Source organism: Orcinus orca, chromosome 7, assembly GCF_937001465.1.
Source record: "Orcinus orca chromosome 7, mOrcOrc1.1, whole genome shotgun sequence".
In the NCBI taxonomy this organism is placed as follows: domain Eukaryota; kingdom Metazoa; phylum Chordata; class Mammalia; order Artiodactyla; family Delphinidae; genus Orcinus; species Orcinus orca.
In genome coordinates this window covers 28,218,005-28,244,522 of record NC_064565.1, presented here as the reverse complement: position 1 = coordinate 28,244,522, position 26,518 = coordinate 28,218,005, and the positions used below count along the sequence as shown (strand labels likewise).

At 39.0% G+C, this 26,518-nt stretch overlaps 1 protein-coding gene across 1 annotated transcript in view; it reads right to left on the bottom strand.

Moving 5' to 3' along the window:
• THSD7B (thrombospondin type 1 domain containing 7B) overlaps window positions 1-26,518 on the bottom strand; it is a 909,478-nt gene that overhangs the window by 777,166 nt on the left and 105,794 nt on the right. Inside the window, exon 2 of the mRNA XM_049711955.1 lies at window positions 8,075-8,247. Within this exon, the coding sequence (XP_049567912.1) occupies window positions 8,075-8,213 (139 nt within the window). The 5' untranslated portion in view covers window positions 8,214-8,247. The remainder of the gene's footprint in view (window positions 1-8,074; window positions 8,248-26,518) is intronic.

The following is a 26,518-nucleotide window of genomic DNA, read 5'->3' as shown; positions in this document are numbered from 1 at the left end:
CCCCACTTTCACCAATGGACAGATCATCCAAAATGAAAATAAATAGGGAAACACAAGCTTTAAATGATACATTAAACGAGATGGAGTTAACTGATATTTATAGGACATTCCATCCAAAAACAACAGAATACACATTTTTCTAAAGTGCTCATGGAACATTCTCCAGGATAGATCATATCTTGGGTCACAAATCAAGCCTTGGTAAATTTAAGAAAATTGAAATTGTATCAAGTATCTTTTCTGACCACAACGCCATGAGACTAGATATCAATTACAGGAAAAGATCTGTAAAAAATACAAACACATGGAGGCTAAACAATACACTACTTAATAATGAAGTGATCACTGAAGAAATCAAAGAGGAAATCAAAAAATACCTAGAAACAAATGACAATGGAGACACAACGACCCAAAACCTGTGGGATGCAGCAAAAGCAGTTCTAAGGGGGAAGTTTATAGCAATACAAGCCCACCTTAAGAAGCAGGAAACATCTCGAATAAACAACCTAACCTTGCACCTCAAGCAATTAGAGAAAGAAGAACAAAAAAACCCCAAAGCTAGCAGAAGGAAAGAAATCATAAAAATCAGATCAGAAATAAATGAAAAAGAAATGAAGGAAACAATAGCAAAGATCAATAAAACTAAAAGCTGGTTCTTTGAGAAGATAAACAAAATAGATAAACCACTAGCCAGACTGATCAAGAAAAAAAGGGAGAAGACTCAAATCAATAGAATTAGAAATGAAAAAGGAGAGGTAACAACTGACACTGCAGAAATAAAAGAGATCATGAGAGATTACTACAAGCAACTCTATGCCAATAAAATGGACAATCTGGAAGAAATGGACAAATTCTTAGAAATGCACAACCTGCCAAGACTGAATCAGGAAGAAATAGAAAATATGAACAGACCAATCACAAGCACTGAAATTGAAACTGTGATTAAAAATCTTCCAACAAAGAAAAGCCCAGGACCAGATGGCTTCACAGGCGAATTCTATCAAACATTTAGAGAAGAGCTAACACCTATCCTTCTCAAACTCTTCCAAAATATAGCAGAGGGAGGAACACTCCCAAACTCCTTCTACGAGGCCACCATCACCTTGATACCAAAACCAGACAAGGATGTCACAAAGAAAGAAAACTACAGGCCAATATCACTGATGAACATAGATGTAAAAATCCTCAACAAAATACTAGCAAACAGAATCCAACAGCACATTAAAAGGATCATACACCATGATCAAGTGGGGTTTATTCCAGGAATGCAAGGATTCTTCAATATACGCAAATCTATCAATGTGATAAACCATATTAACAAACTGAAGGAGAAAAACCATATGATCATCTCAATAGATGCAGAGAAAGCTTTTGACAAAATTCAACACCCATTTATGATAAAAACCCTGCAGAAAGTAGGCATAGAGGGAACTTTCCTCAACATAATAAAGGCCATATATGACAAGCCCACAGCAAACATCATCCTCAATGGTGAAAAACTGAAAGCATTTCCACTAAGATCAGGAACAAGACAAGGTTGCCCACTCTCACCACTCTTATTCAACATAGTTTTGGAAGTTTTAGCCACAGCAATCAGAGAAGAAAAGGAAATAAAAGGAATCCAAATCGGAAAAGAAGAAGTAAAGCTGTCACTGTTTGCAGATGACATGATCCTATACATAGAGAACCCTAAAGATGCTACCAGAAAACTACTAGAGCTAATCAATGAATTTGGTAAAGTGGCAGGATACAAAATTAATGCACAGAAATCTCTGGCATTCCTATATACTAATGATGAAAAATCTGAAAGTGAAATCAAGAAAACACTCCCATTCACCACTGCAACAAAAAGAATAAAATATCTAGGAATAAACCTACCTAAGGAGACAAAAGATCTGTATGCAGAAAATTATAAGACACTGATGAAAGAAATTAAAGATGGTACAAATAGATGGAGAGATATACCATGTTCTTGGATTGGAAGAATCAACATTGTGAAAATGACTCTACTACCCAAAGCAATCTATAGATTCAATGCAATCCCTATCAAACTACTACTGGCATTTTTCACAGAACTAGAACAAAAAATTTTGCAATTTGTATGGAAACACAAAAGACCCCGAATAGCCAAAGCAATCTTGAGAACGAAAGAAGGAACTGGAGGAATCAGGCTCCCTGACTTCAGACTATACTACAAAGCTACAGTTATCAAGACGGTATGGTACTGGCACAAAAACAGAAAGATAGATCAATGGAACAGGATAGAAAGCCCAGAGATAAACCCACGCACATATGGTCACCTTATCTTTGACAAAGGAGGCAGAAATGTACAGTGGAGAAAGGACAGCCTATTCAATAAGTGGTGCTGGGAAAACTGGACAGCTACATGTAAAAGTATGAGATTAGATCACTCCCTAACACCATACACAAAAATAAGCTCAAAATGGATTAAAGACCTAAATGTAAGGCCAGAAACTATCAAACTCTTAGAGGAAAACATAGGCAGAACACTCTATGACATAAATCACAGCAAGGTCCTTTTTGATCCATCTCTTAGAGAAATGGAAATAAAAACAAAAGTAAACAAATGGGACCTAATGAAACTTAAAAGCTTTTGCGCAGCAAAGGAAACCATAAAGAAGACCAAAAGACAACCCTCAGAATGGGAGAAAATATTTGCAAATGAAGCAACTGACAAAGGATTAATCTCCAAAATTTATAAGCAGCTCATGCAGCTTAATAACAGAAAAACAAACAACCCAATCCAAAAATGGGCAGAAGACCTAAATAGACACGTCTCCAAAGAAGATATACAGAGTGCCAACAAACACATGAAAGGATGCTCAACATCACTAATCATTAGAGAAATGCAAATCAAAACTACAATGAGATATCATCTCACACCAGTCAGAATGGCCATCATCAAAAAATCTAGAAACAATAAATGCTGGAGAGGGTGTGGAGAAAAGGGAACCCTCTTACACTGTTGGTGGGAATGTAAATTGATACAGCCACTGTGGAGAACAGTATGGAGGTTCCTTAAAAAGCTACAAATAGAACTACCATATGACCCAGCAATCCCACTACTGGGCATATACCCTGAGAAAACCATAATTCAAAAAGAGTCATGTACCAAAATGTTCATTGCAGCTCTATTTACAATAGCCCAGAGATGGAAACAACCTAAGTGTCCATCATCGGATGAATGGATAAAGAAGATGTGGCACATATATACAATGGAATATTACTCAGCCATAAAAAGAGACGAAATTGAGCTATTTGTAATGAGGTGGATAGACCTAGAGTCTGTCATACAGAGTGAAGTAAGTCAGAAAGAGAGAGACAAATACCGTATGCTAACACATATATATGGAATTTAAGAAAAAAAAATGTCATGAAAAACCTAGGGGTGAAACAGGAATAAAGACACAGACTTACTAGAGAATGGACTTGAGACTATGGGGAGGGGGAAGGGTAAACGGTGACAAAGCGATAAAGAGGCATGGACATATATACACTACCAAACGTAAGGTAGATAGCTAGTGGGAAGCAGCCGCATAGCACAGGGAGATCAGCTCGGTGCTTTGTGACTGCCTGGAAGGGTGGGATAGGGAGGGTGGGAGGGAGGGAGACGCAAGCGGGAAGAGATATGGGAATATATGTATATATATAACTGATTCATTTTGTTGTGAAGCTGAAACTAACATACCATTGTAAAGCAATTATACTCCAATAAAGATGTTAAAAAAAAAAATGATACAAATGAACTTATTTACGAAACAAAAACAGACTTACCAAGATAGAAAACAAACTTATGGTTACCAAAGGGGAAAGGTGGGCGGGGGAATAAAATAAGAATTTGGGAGTAATATACACACACTACTATATATAAAATAGATAAACAACAACAAGGACCTACTGTATAGCACAGGGAACTCTACTCAATATTTTGTAATAACCTATATGGGACAAGAATCTGAAAAAGAATATATATATAACTGAATCAGTTTGCTGTACAACTGAAACTAATACATATAAATCAACTATACTACAATAAAAAAATAAATTAAGGGCTTCCCTGGTGGCGCAGTGGTTGAGAGTCCACCTGCCGATGCAGGGGACACGGGTTCGTGCCCCGGTCTGGGAAGATCCCACATGCCGCGTAGCAGCTGGGCCCATGAGCCATGGCTGCTGAGCCTGAGTGTCCGGAGCCCGTGCTCCGCAACAGGAGAGGCCACAACAGTGAGAGGCCCGCGTACCACAAAAAAATTTAAAATAAATTAATAAATTAATTAAAAAACTACAATGAGAAAAAAACTCTTAGTCTCTCACCTATCACTGCATATCCTTCCTCCTTGCCTTATCTTTCCTCGTAAGCACTCATCACCATCCAACACACTCTCTATTTAACTTCTTGATCATGTTTATTAGCCTGTTCATGAGGATCAAGGATTTGTCAGTTTTATTCTCAACTTATCTCATGTATTTGTAATAGTGCCTCGCACACAATAAGGTCTCAACAACGATCGGAGGAATGAATGAACCTCTTGGGACCAATATTGACAAATTTTTTAAGAGACCACTAGTTATTGCGGCTTCAGAGTCCATGATCTGTTCATCTCTACAAAGCATGCAGACATGAATAGCTATGTGTTTACTTAAAACAACAAGCAGCATAGCATCACTCCTTATCTGATACGCTTGCTGACATGATCCTTCTTTCTTGGCATGGATGTCCAATTGCCCAACACTAAATATAGATCAACAGATCTCATCACAATGATGACAGCCTGATCTTGCCACATCAATGACCCCACAGCCTACATCTCATCAGACTCTCACGCAGTAGAGAAATCCTTAGCAACATAACATATCACTCACTTATTCTTCATCAATCCATTGTTTTTCCAAAGCCAGGACTCACTTAGAAATGCTTCTAATTTGGATGAGGTGGACTAACATCTAAACTATGGATTCAGGGGAAAAACAACAGATACCAGCAAAGAGCTTAAGTGATTGGCGCCACAGTCTAAATCCAGAGAATGGTTTCCAGGTTTCTAAAATAAGGTATGTTTATCTGGGTCTCCAGGGAAATCTATTCAAATTCCAGATTACACTGGACCTGAGTTGTTGGATTTGATAATATACTACAAAAAAATGCAGTTAATTTCAACTGCAATCGAGCTTTTCTTTAAATGCAAATGAGAAATGATAAATTATGCATAAGTAGGTACAGATTCTAAGATGTTGAGGTTGTCTTTGAAGGTGATGACCCAGAATGCTCTGGGGCATATGACTCCTCAAATTGATTTACTGCCTTTAAAATAATGTTGCATTCATGTCAGTACTATTTATAATAGCAAAAAACTAAAAGCCACTGAAATGCCAGGCAATAGGGAAAGAAAAGATAAACCAATAGGGCACTGTTTAAATAAATTATTAAACAAAAGTACAAAAGAAAACTATGCAACCATTAAAAGATGAAACTGACCCATGTGCACTAATGTGTAATATTCATCAAGACATCATTATATGATAAAAGCAACCTGGAGAAGATGATTCTGCCAAGTATGATTCTGATTGTTTGAAACAGTGTTTGTGTGAATGTACAAACAGGTATGTAAAAATTAGATATTTTCAGATCCACATTCTCCACCATTCCACACTTGGCTTCCTGCCCAGGAGGCAGGTCTGTATGGACCTGGGACCTACAAGGCAAGGGATGGGTTCCCTTCCCTTGCCTTGTAGCTTCTGGTTGGATTCAGCCAATGAGATCCCTGGCAGGAGATGTGAGGACAAGGACCATTCATCACCTTGAGCCTCTTCCCAACTTTTCTCTGCACTTTGTTTATATCCCTCTAAAGGCCACAGCATCTCTCAAGCACCCTCTCCATAAAAACGTTTACTCTCCAGATTCCAGCAACTACTTCCTTCCTTTGCCGCTGCAGACCCAGTGTCATAAAGATTGACACCTGCTCAGGGGCACTCCACAACTCCTGGTAGCTGATCTTAAACCTTGCTCATACTTTCCTACTTCTGTAAATAGTTCTTTTATTAAACTCTTCTCAATGACCTACTTCGCATGTACCATCTCCTTTTTTGGCAGAACCCTAACTAATAATTATAGTAAAACTTATGTGTGTGTATTTTGTGTGATTTATATACACAACTATGCATAGAGACGTACTTACATGTGCAAGGAATGTTTCTGAAGGATATGTAAGAAAAGGGAGAGTGGAACGCGTGGCCTAGACTTTGGCTTCTAGTTTTATATCTCTGAAATTTTGTCAACTTTTAAAATGTCTGATCACATACAAGTAATAAATTTGTAATTGAGAAATGAAACCATATGGGAAAAGATATGTGTTATTACCTTTTAGATGGCGCACTAATGAGGGAAAGAAGTAACGAATACCAGAGAAAATGAGAGTGACGACGTGGATATTCATTTTGAACAGTGCAAAGCATCTGATGGGAAGGATGCTCACTTCTGAAACTTAAGTGTGACAGCTATCAAAGTGTCCATCCCCACTGTAGAGTGGGTCTGTACCAGCTTGTTCCCTTGACCTACTTTTAGAAAAGCAGGCCTATTTTTAAAATTTCCTTCAAAATAAGCCCAGTTTCTTTTAAATTTATTTACTTTTAAAATTTATTTATTTTTGGCCGCGTTGGGGTTTTGTTGCTGCACGCGGGCTTCCTCTAGTTCCAGCGAGCGGGGGCTACTCTTCGTTGCGGAAGCCCGTTTTCTTAATGCATCCCATTCACGTTTCAGATTTGCTACTTTCCGTCTTAACTGCACTTTTTTGAGAACTTTAGACAGGAGTACAGTCATATAAATGTGCTTATTTAGATCTGATAAAATGTTTACTCTTTTCTGATTAAAATAAAATAGCCTCATTCACATAAAGGCAATCTTGACTTTTAGAACTATTTCCAAACTTCCTAAAACTACTGTGAGGTAAAAAGTGAAAATCATTAATGTGGTATTAGAGCCCACAATTAAATTAATTTATAGGGGCTTTAATGCAATTCAATTTCCTCCAGACTGTATCCCTAATGGTGCTGGGGTTTTACTTAATATACTTTAAAGCATAATTCATTTTTGTTTTTGCAAAACCATTTAAATATTGCAAATGACACTATTATACATATTTCCATGGTGACATAATATGTTTGCAGTCTATTTAATTTACAGATGATGAGACTAAAGTGAAAACTCTCTGAGGACCATAGATCTTCTACAACATCACATTTTCCAGTTCTAAGATATCAGGTGTATAAGTTATCTATATTTTCAAGAATGAACTCTTGAAATAGTAATACATATTTTAAATGATCTAATTGTGAAACTTTAAGAAAATTAAAATCTAGGGCAAAGAAAAACCAGTGATACAAACAGTCGAGATATTTGGGGTTCATAATCTAAGCTGATAAAAGTATTAGCCTTTAAAATTTAACAGATCTTTTCCAAAGCCACATTAAGGAAATATCTAGAAAAGAACATAAGTTATATGCAAGTCTCCAAACCTCAACTCAACTTATTCATATGTACGAGGTAGCTAAGGATCTCAGAACACATTAAGGCAACTGTAAAATTATAACTAATGGGCAAAGTTGTTAGGATAATTTTTCATGTTCTAAAACTTAGATATACAGAATCTATGCTAGAAAACATTCAATAATAAATAGCTAACTAGTTTGTACCCTAAGAGAAAGAGACATATATTACTGGTCCAAAGCATTTTTAGCTGAGGATATCAGCTAAATTCAGATGCCATTTTTGCTACAAATGTGCTGCACAGCGGTGATATATTTGAGAAAGGAGCAGCAGATGTAACTATGGAAATCATCACTTTAATTGACAACAACATGAAAATTCAGAAGGATAACAAGCATCATGGATGGAGGTGACAATTATGCAGGAATAAGAATCAAATGTATTGTAAAGAAGAAGAATCTAGTTTTTCCCTCTCTGGAGATTTCCCACTACTCCACAAATAAGAAGTACAAGGATGGAAAGAATAGTCTTCTCATTAATGAAAATGGGACAAAGGAAGAGCCAGGACATTCCTACCTGGTTTCCAGATGAACTGATTATCCTTTTTGCCTTCCAAATGAGCTGCATGGGACAGCAAGAAAGAAAGTAATAGAAATAGCTTCCTCAGGCCCCTCCATAACCAGCGAATGACAGCCAGGTTACCCTTTGGACACATTCTTCAGATTTTCAGCCTCTTGACTCGCCTATTCCTAAAAGAAAAAAGAACATCGCGTAAGTTTCTTCTGTAAAGAAATTACAAAACTCACTTGGACTGCTAGAACCTTTAGCATAATGGCATTACAAATGTGCCATGACCATAAAGAAAGTTTACAAGATATTAACATTTTAAGGTCAGACGTGAATTAGCCCACGCTTTCAATCCTTACCCATGAAAGGTGTTATCAATTCTAGGGATTCTACAGTCCCCCAATCAGTTTACTTTTGCTTTTAAGAGCAGGGTTGGCAGATACCTGGTTCATTCCCTCCTTCTACTCAGCCAAACTCCTTGAGGAGCCCACGATTTTTGGAGGAAGATCTGTACATACAGCAAAGTCCAAATAGGGCAATGAACATTCTAACAATGGTATTAAGAGAATGACAGAGAAAGAATGAGGAAAAGGCAATCAGTTCTTCTGTGGTGACGAAAAAACAGAGGGAAATCTCCACAAGTAATATTTGAGAGGAGCCAGGGGAAAAGGGCTTGAAGGTGCCAGGAAGGTCATTTCAGGCCAAGAGAACTAGGTGCTGAAATGCATTTTGTGTTTGGGGACCGGGGAGCGGGCAAGTGGCTACAGTGAAGGACACATGGGGGAGGGAGGAATGGACAGAGGTGAGATTTAGAGCATAGGTTGGGAAGCAAATTATAAAAAGCCTTGAATGTCATGTGAGAGATTTGGGTTTCATGCTGTAAATAATAACAATAAGAATCACAGGAGAGCAAACGACTTTTAAATAACTGACATCAGTGAACATAATGTTCATAACATGATTACAGAGAAGTTGAGGCCAGTTATGAAACTAGAGATATAGTCCACGCAAGTACTGATGAATGAGAGAATCAGGAGAAGTTTGAAAGGTAGTGCAGAGGCTGGGTTTAAAGGATTTGGTTAACAACTGGGTGGGATGTATGAGAGACAGAGAATAGAAAAGACAGATTCCAGACCAATGGGACCCCTCTACCAAAAATGAGAAATGGGAAGAGGGGAAGGTTTAAAAAGGAAGATAAAGAGAATTTTCTTTAGAGAATATTAAGTTTGATGTGCCTACAGGACATCCAGGTAGTTGCCCAAAAGATAATAGGAAAATTCTACGTGGAATTAAAGAGATCTGGGGTAACCTGCCACAATACATGTATTAGAAAAATATATTAAGACAGATAAGTGTAGGGCAATAAAAGGATGGAACAGTAAGAAAGGATGTCAAGGGTAGAAGCTTTTCCCCCTAAATATTTACCAAAGAATCGCTAAAAGTGGGTAGCAAGTCTGACTGTGAACTTCTTAGGGACCAAAAAAAAAAAAAAAAAAAAAAAAAAAAGTGGCTACTATAGCCCTCATATATGTAGGAGTAAAGTATATATTCTTTTTTTATTGTTTTAGGAGAAGCCATTCCCCTGCTTCCAAGCACTGGTGGAATTTTACCCCAAGAGTTCTCATCAACACAGATGCTGTGCTGAGCAATGCACTCAACACATCACCTCATCTATAAAACAGACAACAGCAATGTGTGGTCAGTGGGGTCTTGGGCTCTTCTAGAACACTCCAAGCGTACAGCGGCAAAGTACAAATCAGTGAAAATGATTCTACGAGGAATCAACCAATAGAGTTCAAGTACACAGCTCTCTGATGTCCTGCCTTGGTCCAGGGATGAAGATGATATTTGGATAAACAACCGAATGCTTTTCTTCAAATCTCCGCATTGCGTGCCAATATCGAAAAGAGTGGACTGCTCCAGTTGAAATTCAACAGAGCTCCCCTGTTTGACAGTTTGTCCCTATGAGTGGCCTGTTAGACTATTCAATGCAACCTTTGGGGCACTACTGGGCCCGATTCATAAACCTCTGGACTAGATGCAAACTGTACCCCCTTACATGAGACATCTCTGTGTATACACACACACACACACACAAACACACACCCTAGACGATGGGTATTTCACTTTGCTAATGGCAAATCCACATGCTTAACAAGCAACACAACAGTGAATGGTTTGGGAACTGTATCGTGATATTTTAAAGTCTACACACACACACAGACACACGTGAATAGGTGATTAATTCTTCATAATATAGATTTGCTACAAAACGTTAGTACGGACATTTTTTGGAAGGCACCATTGCCATGAATTCCATTAAGGCACCTGAAAAACATCAAAATACTGCCCCCATAGAACAAGATAACTTCCTAGTGAATCCTACAAATCAAGTTAGTTGAAAAATATACCCCTGGGAAAGCAGGTGAACTGGCCTTCTGTACAATGATGGATTAAGTCATTGTAATGTTAGAGAACTTTTGATAAGCACGATGATTTGCGTTTTGGGGTAGTTTACCTACAGCTATTATTATTACTATTAAAAAATTAGGTAACCAGCAGGACCAGCTGTCTACTGAGGCCACTTCTTTTGTGATGGGAAATGACCGGGGTACGGAAGATGACTCTGTTCATTCTCATTAGCAGGAGACATAGTTTCAGCATATCTAAAGGCATATTCATGTCATTACAATGTAAGCCAAAGATATGGAGGACCAGAAGCACGTTTGTTAGACTCTAAATGGCCATAGGTGGGAACCCAAAGAGAGATTTAAAAGGAGTTCCAGCGAGACTGTATGTGAGCTGGATTGATTAGCCAGTAATTTATACATAAATATTTTGAATTTTGCATCAATTTTGGGTTTTAATTGCAAGACCTGAACACACGTTGCTATGAGCCCTGGTCTTCTTTTAGGCTCCCTCCCTGGTACAGAGCCCTGTATTGACTCTGCAAAGGGACCCACTGGCTTTAAGGGTCCTTTTGTATTCACCAAAGCCAGTGGAAGATCCCTGAACAGAGTGGCTTGGGGTGCCTACTGGACACCTGCGGTCACCATTATCTCCTGGCTATCACTAATTAACAAGGATAGGGACAGTACAGACATAGAGAACAGACTTCTGGTTGCCAAGGGGGAGGCGGGTGGGGGAGGGAAGGATTGGGAGTGTGGGATTAGCAGATGCAAACTATTATATATAGAATGGCTAAACAACAAGGTCCTACTCTATAGCACAGGGAACTCTACTCAATATCCTGTGATAAACCATAATGGAAAAGAATATGAAAAATAATATATATATGTATAACTGACTCACTTAGCTGTACAGCAGAAATTAACACAACATTATAAATCAACTATACGGCAATAAAATTTTTTTAAAAAAACAAGGATAGTGACAGTAGAAACCTAAGACTAATCTTGACCAAAAAAAAAAAAAAAATTCTGAAATAGAGCTCTTAAGAGAATGCACCAAAACATCTGAGTTCAAGATGCCACAGCAATCTTACTCCTAAAAACACCCACACATTTTTAGTATCTGTATTACCTATAATCCTATACCTCGTTACCTCTCTTTTCCCAAGAAGCGTGAGGACAGAAGATGGGAAACTAGATTTGATGAAGCTTCCACCATTCGCCATGCTGCAAGCTTTACATCCACTAGTAAATGGAGAATCTCTGTTGAGTTGATGGAACGTGCAGGATGGAATTTGAACACAGGTATGTCTTACTCCACTAAACTATGCTGCCTCACTTGCCTCTAAAGACCTGAAACTCACTAAATTATTCCTCAGAAGACATCGGAAGTCATTCTTGTATCTATTACTTGAATAAGCCACACAAGAGTTCACGATAAACAAAATAAGAGGAAACAAGAAACAATTAGAGCTGCCACTCCTCTGTTAGTCAAACACAAATGGAAAAATGCTGTGACTATGATGAAAAAACATATTATGCAGGAAGCATGTGCTACCCATGATGGCATGAATAATTTATCTCAGGAAGATTGTTGAGTGTCCCAATCAACTTATTTACTCTATATCTTAGCATCCAAAATGTATTTGCAAGGTTAGCTCTAAACTGATGAATATTAAGAGAAATAAAAAAAGTTTCTCCTTTTAGCCTCAGTTTTCTAATCATTTAAAGGCCATTCAAACTATGAAAAATGTGCCTTACACTTCATATGCATTTCATTTCCCCTTAAATGTAATCTTATTGCTGAAGTCCTTGAATATCTAAAAAGGTACAAAACTTAAAAATAAAATAAAAACTGTTCCAATTTGCTTGCAGCCTGAAGGAACAGCAATGAGGAGGAGAAAAGCAAACTTGAATGTGCTTATCCCGATAGCGCCATCTGATGGCAACTGTGCAGAGACAATGGTTCAATAAAGATGGCCGAGTAACAAGGGCTGGAGGGGAGGACGCCCACTGTTAGTGCCGACTCAACTGACCAGGATGGGAACTCCAACCAGTTGCCTAATTCAAGTTAACTAACACTGCTGGAGAAATCACAGAAGCATTTGCTTTTTCTCAGAGATTTGCCTAATTTCTGATTGCAATACGGTGCACTGCATTCCATCCCTCATAATCTGTCAATATACAAAATACTGACCTGAGCACTTCACTGAACTCTCACCACAGCCTTATGAATTAGTTATTCACATTATCTGCTACTTTAGAGATGAGGAAACTGAGGCATGAAGAGGTAAGTGACAGCCCAAGGTCACAGAGGTAGTAAGTTGTTCACAGTCGATCTCAGTGACCCTCCTCTGAAAGGAGAGAGACTTATAACGTGACCTAATACCAACGCAAGTAATTTTCCATAGCCCTGAAAATATAGATCCTTTCTAACACTGTGTAGGGTCTCTCAGCAGTTTGTGCAAGGCAATTTACATCTCATTTCACTTAATCCTCACATAATACTATGAGCAATTATTCTTATTTTTCAGATGTAGAAGAAACTGGTCATTGAGGATATTAAATAATTATCCCAAGGTCATCTCAGCTAGAAAACATCAAAGCTGGATTACAAATGGCCTGAGCAGCGCTTCCCTGGTGGCGCAGTGGTTGAGAGTCCGCCTGCCGATGCAGGGGACGCGAGTTCGTGCCCCGGTCTGGGGGGATCCCACGTGCCGCGTGGGCCCGTGAGCCATGGCCACTGAGCCTGCGCGTCCAGAGCCTGTACTCCACAACAGGAGAGGCCACAACAGTGAGACGCCTGCGTACCGCAAAAAAAAAAAAAAATGGCCTGAGCCCACAGCCCTGATCTGATTAGAGGATCACACGTGGTGACCCTGGCTGATCCCCCAGCCTGGGAGCCTCAGGGTCCCACCTACAAAATGAGGAGGGCCATCATCCCATAGCCCTTAGTGAGTAAGGATGCAATCAAATAATGGAGGGAAAGTTCTGAGGTGAGTGCCTGCCAGAGAGAGAGAGTACTCACTGAAGTTCTACGGTTCCTATTGTCAGGATTCTCTCAAAATTCAGAAAAACCCTGACTCTAGCAATATTTCAGGGAAGGTTTGAATGTTACCCTGCCCTGCGCCAAAGGACTGAGGGATGATTTTTTTCAACCTCCCAATCTTATGACTTCATGCCATATTTTTGAAGAGCTAAAAGCACTCTATAGCAGGAGCCCCATTAAGGATTCACACTGACCCTGTTAAGGAGAAAGCAGGTATTATCATCTCTATGTTATGAGAGGGTACCCTCTGGCCTTGCAATGACAAGATGTTTAGTAACTTCCTCAGACCTTTTAACTGCCAGCCTCTTCTTCCATGTACCTCACTGCAGAATCCTAAATTACATCAAATACAAGCATGGGAGGCCTGCAAGCATACCATAAAATATACAATGAGTTTGGGTTTATGGTATTAATAATCGCCATAGGTTTGTATCACATAACAAAGCCACAGAAAATTTTGCAAGAAGTCCACACAAATATTTTACCTATCTCTGAACAAACTTGTGCCACAGGACATACTGATAGAAAGAGGGCTTAAAACCAGTTTGCCAAGCCTTCTAAACCAACTTGGTAGCTGTGGCGGACATCACTATATTCTGTCTTCTAGAACTACAATTTTTTTTTTAAACATCTTTACTGGAGTATAATTGCTTTACAATGTTGTGTTAGTTTCTGCTGTATAACAAAGTGAAGCAGCTATATGCATACACATATCCCCATATCTCCTCCCTCTTGCGTCTCCCTCCCACCCTCCCTATCCCACCCCTCTAGGTGGTCACAAAGCACCGAGCTGATCTCCCTCTGCTATGCAGCTGCTTCCCACTAGCTATCTATTTGACATCTGGTAGTGTGTATATGTCCATGCCACTCTCTCACTTCGTCCCAGCTTACCCTTCCCCCCTCCCCGTGTCCTCAACTCCATTCTCTAGGTCTCTGTCTTTATTCCTGTCCTGCCCCTAGGTTCATCTTTTTTTTTTTTTTTTTTAGATTCCATATATATGTGTTAGCATACGGTATTTGTTTTTCTCTTTCTGACTTACTTCACTCTGTATGACAGACTCTAGGTCCATCTACCTCATTACAAATAACAATTTCATTTCTTTTTATGGCTGAGTAATATTCAATTGTATATATGTGCCACATCTTCTTTATCCATTCATCCGATGATGGACACTTAGGTTGCTTCCATGTCCTGGTTATTGTAAATAGAGCTGCAATGAACATTGTGGTACCTGACTCTTTTTGAATTATGGTTTTCTCAGGGTATATGCCCAATAGTGGGATTGTTGGGTCGTATGGCAGTTCTATTTTTAGTTTTCTAAGGAACCTCCATACTGTTCTCCATAGTGGCTGTATCAATTTACATTCCCACCAACAGTGCAAGAGGGTTCCCTTTTCTCCACAGCCTCTCCAGCATTTATTGTTTGTAGATTGTTTGATGATGGTCATTCTGACCAGTGTGAGGTGATACCTCATTGTAGTTTTGATTTGCATTTCTCTAATGATTAGTGATGTTGAGCATCCTTTCATGTGTTTGTTGGCAATTTGTATATCTTCTTTGGAGAAATGTCTATTTAGGTCTTCTGCCCATTTTTCGATTGGGTTGTTTTTTTGATATTGAGCTGCATGAGCTGCTTGTATATTTTGGAGATTAATCCTCTGTCAGTTGCTTCATTTGTAAATATTTTCTCCCATTCTGAGGGTTGTCTTTTCATCTTGTTTATGGTTTCCTTTGCTGTGCAAAATCTTTTAAGTTTCATTAGGTCCCATTTGTTTATTTTTGTCTTTATTTCCATTTCTCTAGGAGGTGGATCTAAAAGAATCTTGCTGTGATTTATGTCATAGAGTGTTCTGCCTATGTTTTCCCCTAAGACACTTATAGTGTCTGGCCTTACATTTAGGTCTTTAATCCATTTTGAGTTTATTTTTGTGTATGGTGTTAGGGAGTGTTCTAATTTCATTCTTTTACATGCAGCTGTCCATTTTTCCCAGCACCACTCATTGAAGAGGTTGTCTTTTTTCCATTATATATTCTTGCCTCCTTTATTAAAGATAAGGTGACCATATGTGCGTGGGTTTATCTCTGGGCTTTCTATCCTGTTCCATTGATCTATTTCTGTTTTTGTACCAGTACAATCCCATCTGGATTATTGTAGCTTGGTAGTATAGTCTGAGGTCAGGGAGCCTGATTCCTCCAGCCCCATTTCTCTTTCTTAAGTTTGCTTTGGCTACTCAGGGTCTTTTGTGTTTCCACACAAATTGTGAAATTTTTTGTTCTAGTTCTGTGAAAAATGCCATTGGTAGTTTGATAGGGATTGCACTGAATCTGTAGATTGCTTTGGGTAGTGCAGTCATTTTCACAATGTTGATTCGTCAAATCCAAGAACATGGTACATCTCTCCATCTGTTTGTATCACCTTTAATTTCTTTCATTAGTGTCTTATAGTCTTCTGCATACAGACAGGTCTTTTGTCTCCTTAGGTAGGTTTATTCCTGGGTATTTTATTCTTTTTGTTGCAGTGGTAAATGGGACTGGTTCCTTAATTTCTCTTTCAGATTTTTCATCATTAATGTATAGGAATGCAAGAGATTTCTGTGCATTAATTTTGTATCCTGCTACTTTCCCAAATTCATTGATTAGTTCTAGTAGAGTAGAGCTCTTAGCTCTTCCTGGTAGAGTCTTTAGGATTCTCTATGAATAGTATCATGTCATATGCATACAGTGACAGTTTTACTTCTTCTTTTCCGATTTGGATTTCTTTTATTTCTTTTTCTTCTCTGATTGCTGTGGCTAAAACTTCCCTTGATCATTATGTAGTATCCTTCTTTGTCTATTGTAATAGTCTTTATTTTAAAGTCTATTTTGTCTGATATGAGAATTGCTACTCCAGCCTTTTTTTTTTTAATAGATTCATTTTGAAAAATTTTCATTTATTTTTGGCTGCGTTGAGTCTTTTTTGCTGTGTGAGGGCTTTCTCTAGTTGCAGCAAGCGGGGGCTACTCTTCATTGCAGTGAGCGGGCTTCTCATTGCGGTGGCTTCTCTTTTTGCGGAGCACAGGCTCTAGGCGCGCCGGCCTCAGTAGTTGTGGCACAAGGGCTCAGCAGCTGTGGCTCGTGGGCTCCAGAGTGCAAGCTCAGTAGTTGTGGTGCATAGGCTTAGTTGCTCCGTGGCATGTGGGATATTCCCAGACCAGGGCTCCAACCCATTTCCCCTGCATTGGCAGGCAGATTCCCAACCACTGTGCCACCAGAGAAGCCCCTCCAGCTTTCTTTTGATTTCCATTTGCATGGAACATCTTTTTCCAGCCTCTCACTTTCAGTCTGTATGTGTCCCTAGGTCTGAAGTGGATCTCTTGCAGGCAGCATATATACTGATCTTGTTTATGTATCCATTCAGCCAGTCTATGTCTTTTGGTTGGAGCATTTAATCCATTTACATTAAGGTAATTATCGATATGTATGTTCCTATTCCCATTTTCTTAATTGTTTTGGGTTTGTTTTTGTAGGTCTTTTCCTTCTCTTGTGTTTCCTGCCTAGAGAAGTTCCTTTAGCATTTGTTGTAAAGCTGGTTTGGTGGTGCTGAATTCTCTTAACTTTTGCTTGTCTATAAAGGTCTTAATTTCTCCATTGAATCTGAATGAGATCCTTGCTGGGTAGAGTAATCTTGGTTGTAGGTTTTTCCCTTTCATCACTTTAAATATGTCCTGCCACTCCCTTCTGGCTTGCAGAGTTTCTGCTGAAAGATCAGCTGTTAACCCTATGGGCATTCCCTTGTATATTATTTGTTGTTTTTCCCTTGCTTCTTTTAATATTTTTTCTTTGTATTTAATTTTTGATAGTTTGATTAATATGTGTCTTGGCGTGTTTCTCCTTGGATTTATCTTGTATGGGACTCTCTGTGTTTCCTGGACTAGATTGACTATTTCCTTTCCCATGTTAGGGAAGTTTTAAACTATAATCTCTTCAAATATTTTCTCAGACCCTTTCTTTTTCTCTTCTTCTTCAGGACTCCTATAATTCAAACATTGGTGCGTTTAATATTGCCCCAGAGGTCTCCGAGACTGTCCTCAATTCTTTTCATTCTTTATTCTGCTCTGTGGTAGTTATTTCCACTCTTTTATCTTCCAGGTCACTTATCCATTCTTCTGCCTCAGTTATTCTGCTATTGAGTCCTTCTAGAGAATTTTTAATTTCATTTTTTGTGTTGTTCATCATTGTTTGCTCTTTAGTTCTTCTAGGTCCTTGTTAAACGTTTCCTGTATTTTCTCCATTCTATTTCCAAGATTTTGGATCACCATTACTCTCATTACTCTGAATTCTTTTTCAGGTAGACTGCCTATTTCCTCCTTATTTGTTAGGTCTGGTGGGTTTTTACCCTGCTCCTTCATCTGCTGCGTATTTCTCTGTCTTCTCATTTTGCTTCACTTACTGTGTTTGGGGTCTCCTTTTCACAGGCTGCAGGTTCATAGTTCCTGTTGTTTTTGGTGTCTGCCCCCAGTGAGTAAGGTTGGTTCAGTGGCTTGTGTAGGCTTCCTGGTGGAGGGGACTGGTGCCTGTGTTCTGGTGGATGAGGCTGGATCTTGTCTTTCTGGTGGGCAGGACCGTGTCCAGTTGTGTTTTGGGGTGTTTGTGAACTTATTATGATTTTAGGCAGCCTCTCTGCTAATGGGTGGGGTTGTGTTCCTGTCTTGCTAGTTGTTTGGCATGGGGTGTCCAGCACTGTAGCTTGCTGCTCATTGAGTGGAGCTGGGTCTTAGCATTGAGACAGAGATCTCTGGGAGAGCTCTTGCCAATTGAAATTTCCTGGGGCCGGGAGGTCTCTGGTGGTCCAGTGTCCTGAACTTGGCTCTCCCACCTCAGAGGCTCAGGCCTGACACCCAGCCGGAGCACCCAGACCCTGTCAGCCACACAGTATAGGAGCATCCATAGACCTCAACCCTCATGCTGATCTTTCCACTTGGATTCCACTCCAGGGGAACAAAGCAAACAAACTGGGCTCTCACGGAGTGCAGTAACTTGTGGTGCATCACACTGTCAACATTCATGTTTCCTGCAAAGGTTCATCTCGGTAATGGCACCACCGTGTGAAGATTCCCTCAAGATACTCAGTCTTGGTCAGACAGGCTGGGACCTGGGACCTGGGACCTTTTGCTGCAGTGCTTGCATGTGGACCTAGAACTCCAATTTGTTAAGAATGTCCACTGGCTATTTTAAGGAAAAAAATCATATGTGCAAATTTCCTTGTAGCACAGTGGCAACATGAGACAGTTCTGGCCAATGATTTGCAGATACAAGTGTCAAGGAGAGGATGGGATTTTTCTCCAATAAAACTATAAAACCCCCCAAAAGTATGAAAGTATGGCTCTTTGCCATTGGCCCTTTTTCCCGTGATCCCTGCCTGGAACACAGATATTAATGCCTGGAGGTGTCAGAGCCATCTGAAGACCATGGGATGAATGCCACCCACTAAGAATGATGGAGCGGGAGGCAGATGAAGTCTGAGACTCAGACGCCATCATGGAGCTACAGCAGTTGTCCTAGATTGTCAACTTCTGGACTTTCTGACGTGTGAGAGAAATAAACTCTTTTGTTTTAAGGCACTTTTTTGTGTGTTTTCTGTTCCACGAGCTGAAAGCAACTCCAATGCCTATGGTATCCACGTCCCTGGATGCAGAGTGTCTATTTACAGACATACCTATTTGTGTGAGTATGCCTGTCTCTATGACTTCTACAGATTGAAACACAACTTCTCACATGGTTCAAGCAACACAATGAACCTCTCTGGAAACCTGAATGAAGATGTCCCTGTTTCTAAGCAGGTGAGGTTGGTTTATTCCCCAAGTTGGCTTCTTTAGGTAATACGTGCATTATTCAAAGAAAAGTAGCCACATCTACTGTCATGTTTCATAAGTGTCATCACAGTGAAGAAAGGGGCACTTCATCTATGATGAACTATATGTAAGAGAAAGATAATAATTATTGTGGCAAGCTGCCTCAGATTCTCCAATAAGAACAAATCCACCCACAGAGACATAGTCTAAAATAAGAACATATTTCTGGAGCTACCTTCTATGCAGTTGCCAAGCCCTCCCTGGTTCAGAGGGTATTAGGACATGTTCTTGTAATTTTAGAACCAACTCATCATCACCTGACGGAAAAGCATCTTGATACCTCATGGAATCATGTCCTCATGACTGAATCCCTGGTTGTTGCTCAAATCTTCCATGACTCCCTCCTTAACGACTTTTTTCACTTGGGACAGAGCAAACCAAATCTCATTTTTTTACTTCCCACTGGCCCCTTCTTCTCAGCTCCTTTTCTAGTATTTCCTCTCATTTTGACCTCTAAATGGATATACCTCTAACTCTGTATATCCTCAAACTCCTTTTCTTCTCTAACTTTGATCATTCCTCAAGGGATCTTATTTAGTCCCCCCAGCTTTAAATACTGTGCTTAATGATTCCCGTTTCTCCATATCCACTCCCCTACCTCCAGTCCTGACTTCTTTCCTGAACTCACACACTCAACTTACCACTGAATATCCCCACTTGGATGTCTGAGAGCAACTCACACAGAACACACATAACGGAGCTCATGATTCTCCTATGTCGTCCACAGCCCATTCTCCCCTCGGTGTCCCCATCTCCATTAAGGCATCACACTGCCCTAGACCAGAAGCCCAGGAGTCCTCCTAAAATCCTTTCTTTTTCTCACATCTGAAAACCAATCCATCAGCCAAACTGGTTGGCAACACCTTCCTAATCTATCCAGCATCAAACCATTTCCCATCCTCTTCCTTAGTGTCAAGCTGCCATCATTTCTCACCTGAGCTACTGTACCTGTCTCCTACCTGGTTTTCCTGTCTTCACTCTTGGTTGCTTCTGTGCATGCTCCAAAGAAAATCCAGGATCATCTTTAGGAAAGAAAAATATACTTCCCTGCTTAAAATGCTCTCATGGCTTCCATCATAGCATAAAATTTAAAGATTCTTCTGGTTGGACTTCTGCTTCCTCTCCTACTGACCATTCTCCATTCATTCCTGTAGCCCATAACCCAGACACATTGGCCCCTTTCTTGTTCCTCAAGGATATACCTTCTCAAGGCCCTTGTACATTAGGTATCCACCATACAACGTGCTTTCTCAGTTCATTAACCTCCAAGGCCTTCCCAAACCAATCTGTTCAGCACAGTTGCAATCACTCTATCCCCTTGAGGTTTGTTTGTTTCTCTGTAACACTGAGAAAAGATCAAAACTTGACAATCTAGTGTATGTCGGTTTATTTGTTTACTCTCCTCTCCTCTAGTATCATCTAAATAGTTTATCTTGTTCAGTGTTATACACTCAGCACCTAGTATATTGCCTGGAAAACAGTAAATGTTCAATAAATATTTATTAAACAAGTGAATAGATTATGGAGTCTACACGTGTAAATTTTTTCCTAGTTAAATTTTCTTGATCTCGGACCACAGTCCTGAGGAAGAGGCTTTTTCATGCAATGGGAGACAGATGGATAGGAAAGCCCATATTTCCACATTGGTTTGAATTTCTGAATTATCTTCTCTGTGCTCAGTAAAGTTTATTTAGGTAACTTGTGAAACCCTAAAAATCATGTGGGCAATAGTAAATAGCTGAAAAATTCTTTCCACTTTACAAATAAATTACAGACATCGCACTGTACCACCCCCAAAAGTTATCAAGAATAAAAAAAGTTCTATACTGTCTAAACTTTTTAAATTCTCAAGTGAAGGGCTTTTTTTTTTTTTTACAGAGTAGGAAAAAATAAAAGTTAAATAGATTGATAGAAATAATATGAAAAAAATCATAAGGGAGTCACTAAAGAAAAAATAAAATCTATGACATCTCCTGTTTGGAGAAGCCTAGGTTAAGAAAAAGAAAATGCATTCAATTTAAAAGCATTACATTCTAGAAGAGTAATAAAATTAGTACAATCACTTCTGTAGATAGTTTAGGAAATAAAACAGGCATCTAATGGTATTAGCCTATAGTAGCCCCGCCTTCTTGAAGATGCAGGGAAGAATTTGATAACCTCTTTTTACCAAATTTTACAAGCAGATAAACTTGTGTGTGTGTATATATATATGTTTTATACGTATGAGTGCAGACAGAGTAATTTTATGTGGGCTTATATTGAACAGTTACTCTAAAGAGTTTTATAAGAATTCAGGAGAATTTGAATGTGTGAACAAGATAAAATTCTCTTCTCAAATGCTATTGACCTTTGAAATTAAAAAAATACTTAATTACTCATTAATATTTTCTGCAGTATAAGATCCTAAATATTTAATGTCAGGAGAGTTATCCAGTTAAACTATAAATATAGCTTTGTGTTCTCTTGATTAATTATGCATCTACTGTTGCAAAGGAACTTTTTGAAATATGTATCCACAGTTGACATAAAAATAACAACATGTTTATAAGCCTATACAATTTTCCAGCAGTTTCTTCTATTATCTCTTATAAGTGTTCATTTATTATGGTTGGGCATTGGCCATTAACAAGTTGCTCATCACATTCAGGAGATTTGACAGAATTTATTTTTCATCCTGTCTCATCTCATTCTTCTCAAAAGAATGGAGTGGTATCTGAAAGAGAACATTCCAAACGAAGTTGAAAAGCAAATGCTGTTTTTAGATTCTTCGTTTACTGCATAAACTAAAAGGAAAGTTGCAAGAACATGCCTGACCAATGGAAAACACTATATTCTTTCTACCAGCATCTCCAAAGGTTTTCTACTGTTTCTAGACATTTCAAACAGATCAACAAAGCCTGGAGGCACTTGTTTTGTGTTTACCACTATCATACATTAAAAAGTGTATGATAGTGTTTACCACTATCATACATTAAAAAGATGCAGTACATACATTTGATCAATATTATCTACCCCCAATTTCACAGAAACAGGCAGAAATTGATGATACTAAGTAAAAAGTACTTCACGAGGGCTTCCCTGGTGGCGCAGTGGTTGAGAGTCTGCCTGCCTATGCAGGGGACACGGGTTCGTGCCCCAGTCCGGGAAGATGCCACATGCCGCGGAGCGGCTGGACCCGTGAGCCATGGCCGCTGAGCCTGCGCGTCCGGAGCCTGTGCTCCGCAACGGGAGAGGCCACAACAGTGAGAGGCCCGCGTACCGCAAAAAAAAAAAAAAAAGTACTTCACGAACTATATCACGCTATTAATGTGTGTGTACGTACACACACACACACACACATTCTTTTAAAATAGTAAAATGATCAAAACGCAAAACCAAAATTTTCAAAGAGTGATTCCTCTCAGAGAAAAAAGAAAAGTTCACTGGATACCCTGGCAATTTGCCACTGGAAATTTTACATTTAGAAATTTAATTACAAACTTAGATAAGTGGATTATAATGAAAGATATCTCTAGCAAGGGAGCCCAGACAGAAGCATCATGAATGCATTAAAGAAAACACCAGAGAGAGAACTTTCCATCAGCAGAAAGACTTTAATTAAACAGCAGTAGGATGTATCTCTTCTGTGAAATGATATTTCTGTCACCCGCAGTTCATTAAAACTATTTACTATATATTTTTTGAAACCATCCACTCTAGAAGGTATGTTTAAACCGTTCACTCTCAGTTATGAGGGCAGAAAACTGTGGGTATGGAGAAGCAAAAAGATCCAAGGGTAAAATGTCGGAATGAAAAACCATCTCTTTGCGTGTTGTCCTTGGTCAATTGAGCCTGAGGTGGTTCCACACTGCATGGGGACCCACGGGCTTCAGGAGAAGGCAAATGAGCCAGCAGTGACCACCAAAGCATCCAATGAATGTTAGCAGCGGTTCATTAGGGACAACCAAGAGGATGGCCGAGATCAGTGTTAATAACATCACTTGTCCACACTTTTATTTTTGGCATGAATTCAAGTATTTACTTGGAGTACTAGGTTGTTAAAGACATGAATTTTCAAAAGCGTCAACGATATTCCTGTGGCTTCTGCAGTGTCCAACCAAAAGTTTTTTCCTCGAGGTCAGGGGTCTTATTTTCTTCATTTTGTATTCCTAGCTTGTAGCCCAATATCTAGACCCAGCAGGTATACAGCAAATGTTGAATAAATGAAGGGATGAATGAAGTGAAGAGGTACAACAGGATGCATTCTATTCTAATAAAATTATAATGAACAAAAAAAAATTGGGCTCAGAAAGCCAGTAACCTCAAACACAGACAAAAAACTTATTCTAATTATGCTTCCCCCCAACCATTGGAAAATTCTATTCTTCCAGACTTTCTTAGATATCTAATGTTTACTCTTCAACCTATCAACATCACACCTTTTCTAACACACACTTTCCAAACTGTTGCCAATTCCACAGTTGGAATGAGGTACAGTGGTGGAGGATCTCTATGGCCCCAAGGAGGGAAACTTTTCTGAGTGTAATAGTACATGGAAAACGAAATGCCAAGTACATGTTTTAATAAAACAAGTAAACATTAATTAAAGAATAGGTAAAGTTCTTAAAATAAAATGATTCATATCTCTTGGACTGGCGTCTTGTTGAACTGTCTGATGCCTTATGATTTCTAGAAATAATGACTCACTTTTCCAGAGTTAAGAATGAATTTCAGGAAGCCTTCAAAGGACCTGGATCTTTAATATACTTTAATATGTTTTAGCACAGTATATTTTATTAAAATTCAAAATATAACTTCCGACACTTCTGCTATATTTTCTATATCAGAGCATAAGATATTAACAGCAACACAGACATGACCTCTTGTCAGTTAGGGGAGGAGGAATACTGCTTAGAAATCTGAAGGTCCGGAAGAGACGTCTGTGGGAACAAAAGCTACAGTCTGAGAGAGAGAAGCCTCTTAAAATCATTCAAACGAAAACGATACAATCTAAATGCATTAATTCAAACACAAGGTGAGCTTGTGAAAAACTAGGTAAATGACAAGAATGAAACTAAAACAGGCATTCTCACAAATGTCTAAAAAAGAAATCTCTTTCTGCCCTGTTGGCTACATCACTGGAAAAGTGACAGTCACACCCACTCCACAGGTATTTATAATATTTTGGGGGAAGCAGAGGTAAGGTTCATCATCCAAGCTGATCAAATCATACTCACGTAGAATTGTATATTAATGAGACAAGAAGTAACAGAATATGTCACCTGTGGGTCATTTGTGTCACTTTGTTCTGCGGCCACAGGTGTACTTTAGTCCACCACCTACTCTAGAACCTCCCACTGTCACAGGGTGTGGGTGCTGACTAAGCCAAGGGGAGATGATTCACTGCAACAAATCTTTGCCATTGTTTTAAAAAAGTAGACTGATATTTACAGAGGATCGATAGGCTTAAGAGAAGAACACAGCTTCCAACTGCTGATGTCAGCTTCCAGTGATGATATCAATTCTCAACTGATGATGTCATAGTCCCTTGACAATTTCCAATACACGCCACTGGTTTTCTGTACATCTGATCCTCCTCTTCCTCTAGAGAAACTTTTCTTGCATATTCTAGCTCACAAACACAAGAGGAAATGGATGTTGAAATCAATGTTGAAACATGTAAAAGAATATTGATAGCACTGACACAAACAATTAAAGGGTCAGCGTATTCAAAGGATGCTAGAAGAGATTTCTATAACTCCAAGTTTCTCAAATATTCTTAGCAGTAATTCGATATTTTCAGTGATAGGGAATTAATTCAATGCCCTACAAAGCAACCCATTCCATTTAGGGATAGCGCCAATTCCTAGGACATGTGTCTCAACCCAGAATAGCTGTTCTCCTTTCTTTATCTAAAAGTTTTGTTCTTAACTCTTCCCTTTGCAGTTATAGCTAAAGGATATCTCATCTGTCTTCCACAAGACAAAACTTCAGTTTTCCTCTTTTCTAGGCTAAATATGTCCAGCTCTTTTAACTATTCCCCATTATTCTTGGTTTCCACATCCTTCACCTATATGACCCCTCTCTCCAGACATTCCTCCAAAAGGTGAAGGTCAGTTCTCTGGAGAGGGACAGGGCTGTAAGCCATCAGTGCTCAGAATCACAGTAGCTGGCCAGGTAAAGGGGATTCGGATGGGGCAACAACTGGCCCAGAAATAATCCTAAGTACAGGGAGGGAAAAAAAAAAATTGTGCACGGAAGTATTCATATCAGGGATTATTATTAATATTAATTAGAAACATGGTTAATGTTAATTAGAAAGACAGTAACCTAAACGTCTACTCTAAAGAAATGATTAACTTTGCTATATCTACTCAAAGGAGTACTGTGTAGCCATATCACGCCGTTACAAAGAGTACAAAAATATGGAAAATGTGCATAAGTTAAGTTTTTTTTAACTTCAATATTTATTATATTTGACTAAAATGATGAGGGAAAAATTTACGCATGACATTTTTTTTTAAAAAATTATATGAAGAATGTTAGTTGTATTTAAGTGGCAGAAATAGGAAAGATTTTATTCTTTGTCTCCTTACTCAAGCTTAAAAAAAGTTAATCAGGATATGCAATTCAGACTACCTTCATTTTACAGGTTTTCGAAAGAAACCCTGGAGAATACTCTGTGCGTACCCAACAGCAAATGCGGCACAACTTGGAGCGTGTATTGAGTGCTTAATAAGCATCTGGTGCCTGGTGGAAGAAGCCAAGTCAGTCAGGCCATTTTACTGCGCTGTGTGATTTTGGCAATTTGTCAGCAAAACTATGTTTTTCCCAGGAAGAAAAATAATCTGCTGCAAAAGAAACGTTAATGACTGTTTTTAAAACAGTGTCGTCTCCCAGCGTAGCCATCCTTCTTCAAGTAGCAAAGAGTGGGTGAGCTTCTCCCCTCCTCTGTGCTCCACAACGAGCATCTAAACACAGTCACCATCAACTTTTTAATGGAAATGCCTGGAGCAAGACAGGAACCAGGCCCTTGGGTTTTATGGTCCCACAGAAATAATCAAGGCTTGTTGCTGGACAACTTTTATACCTTTTATCATGAAAATTACAAAAAATGTAAAC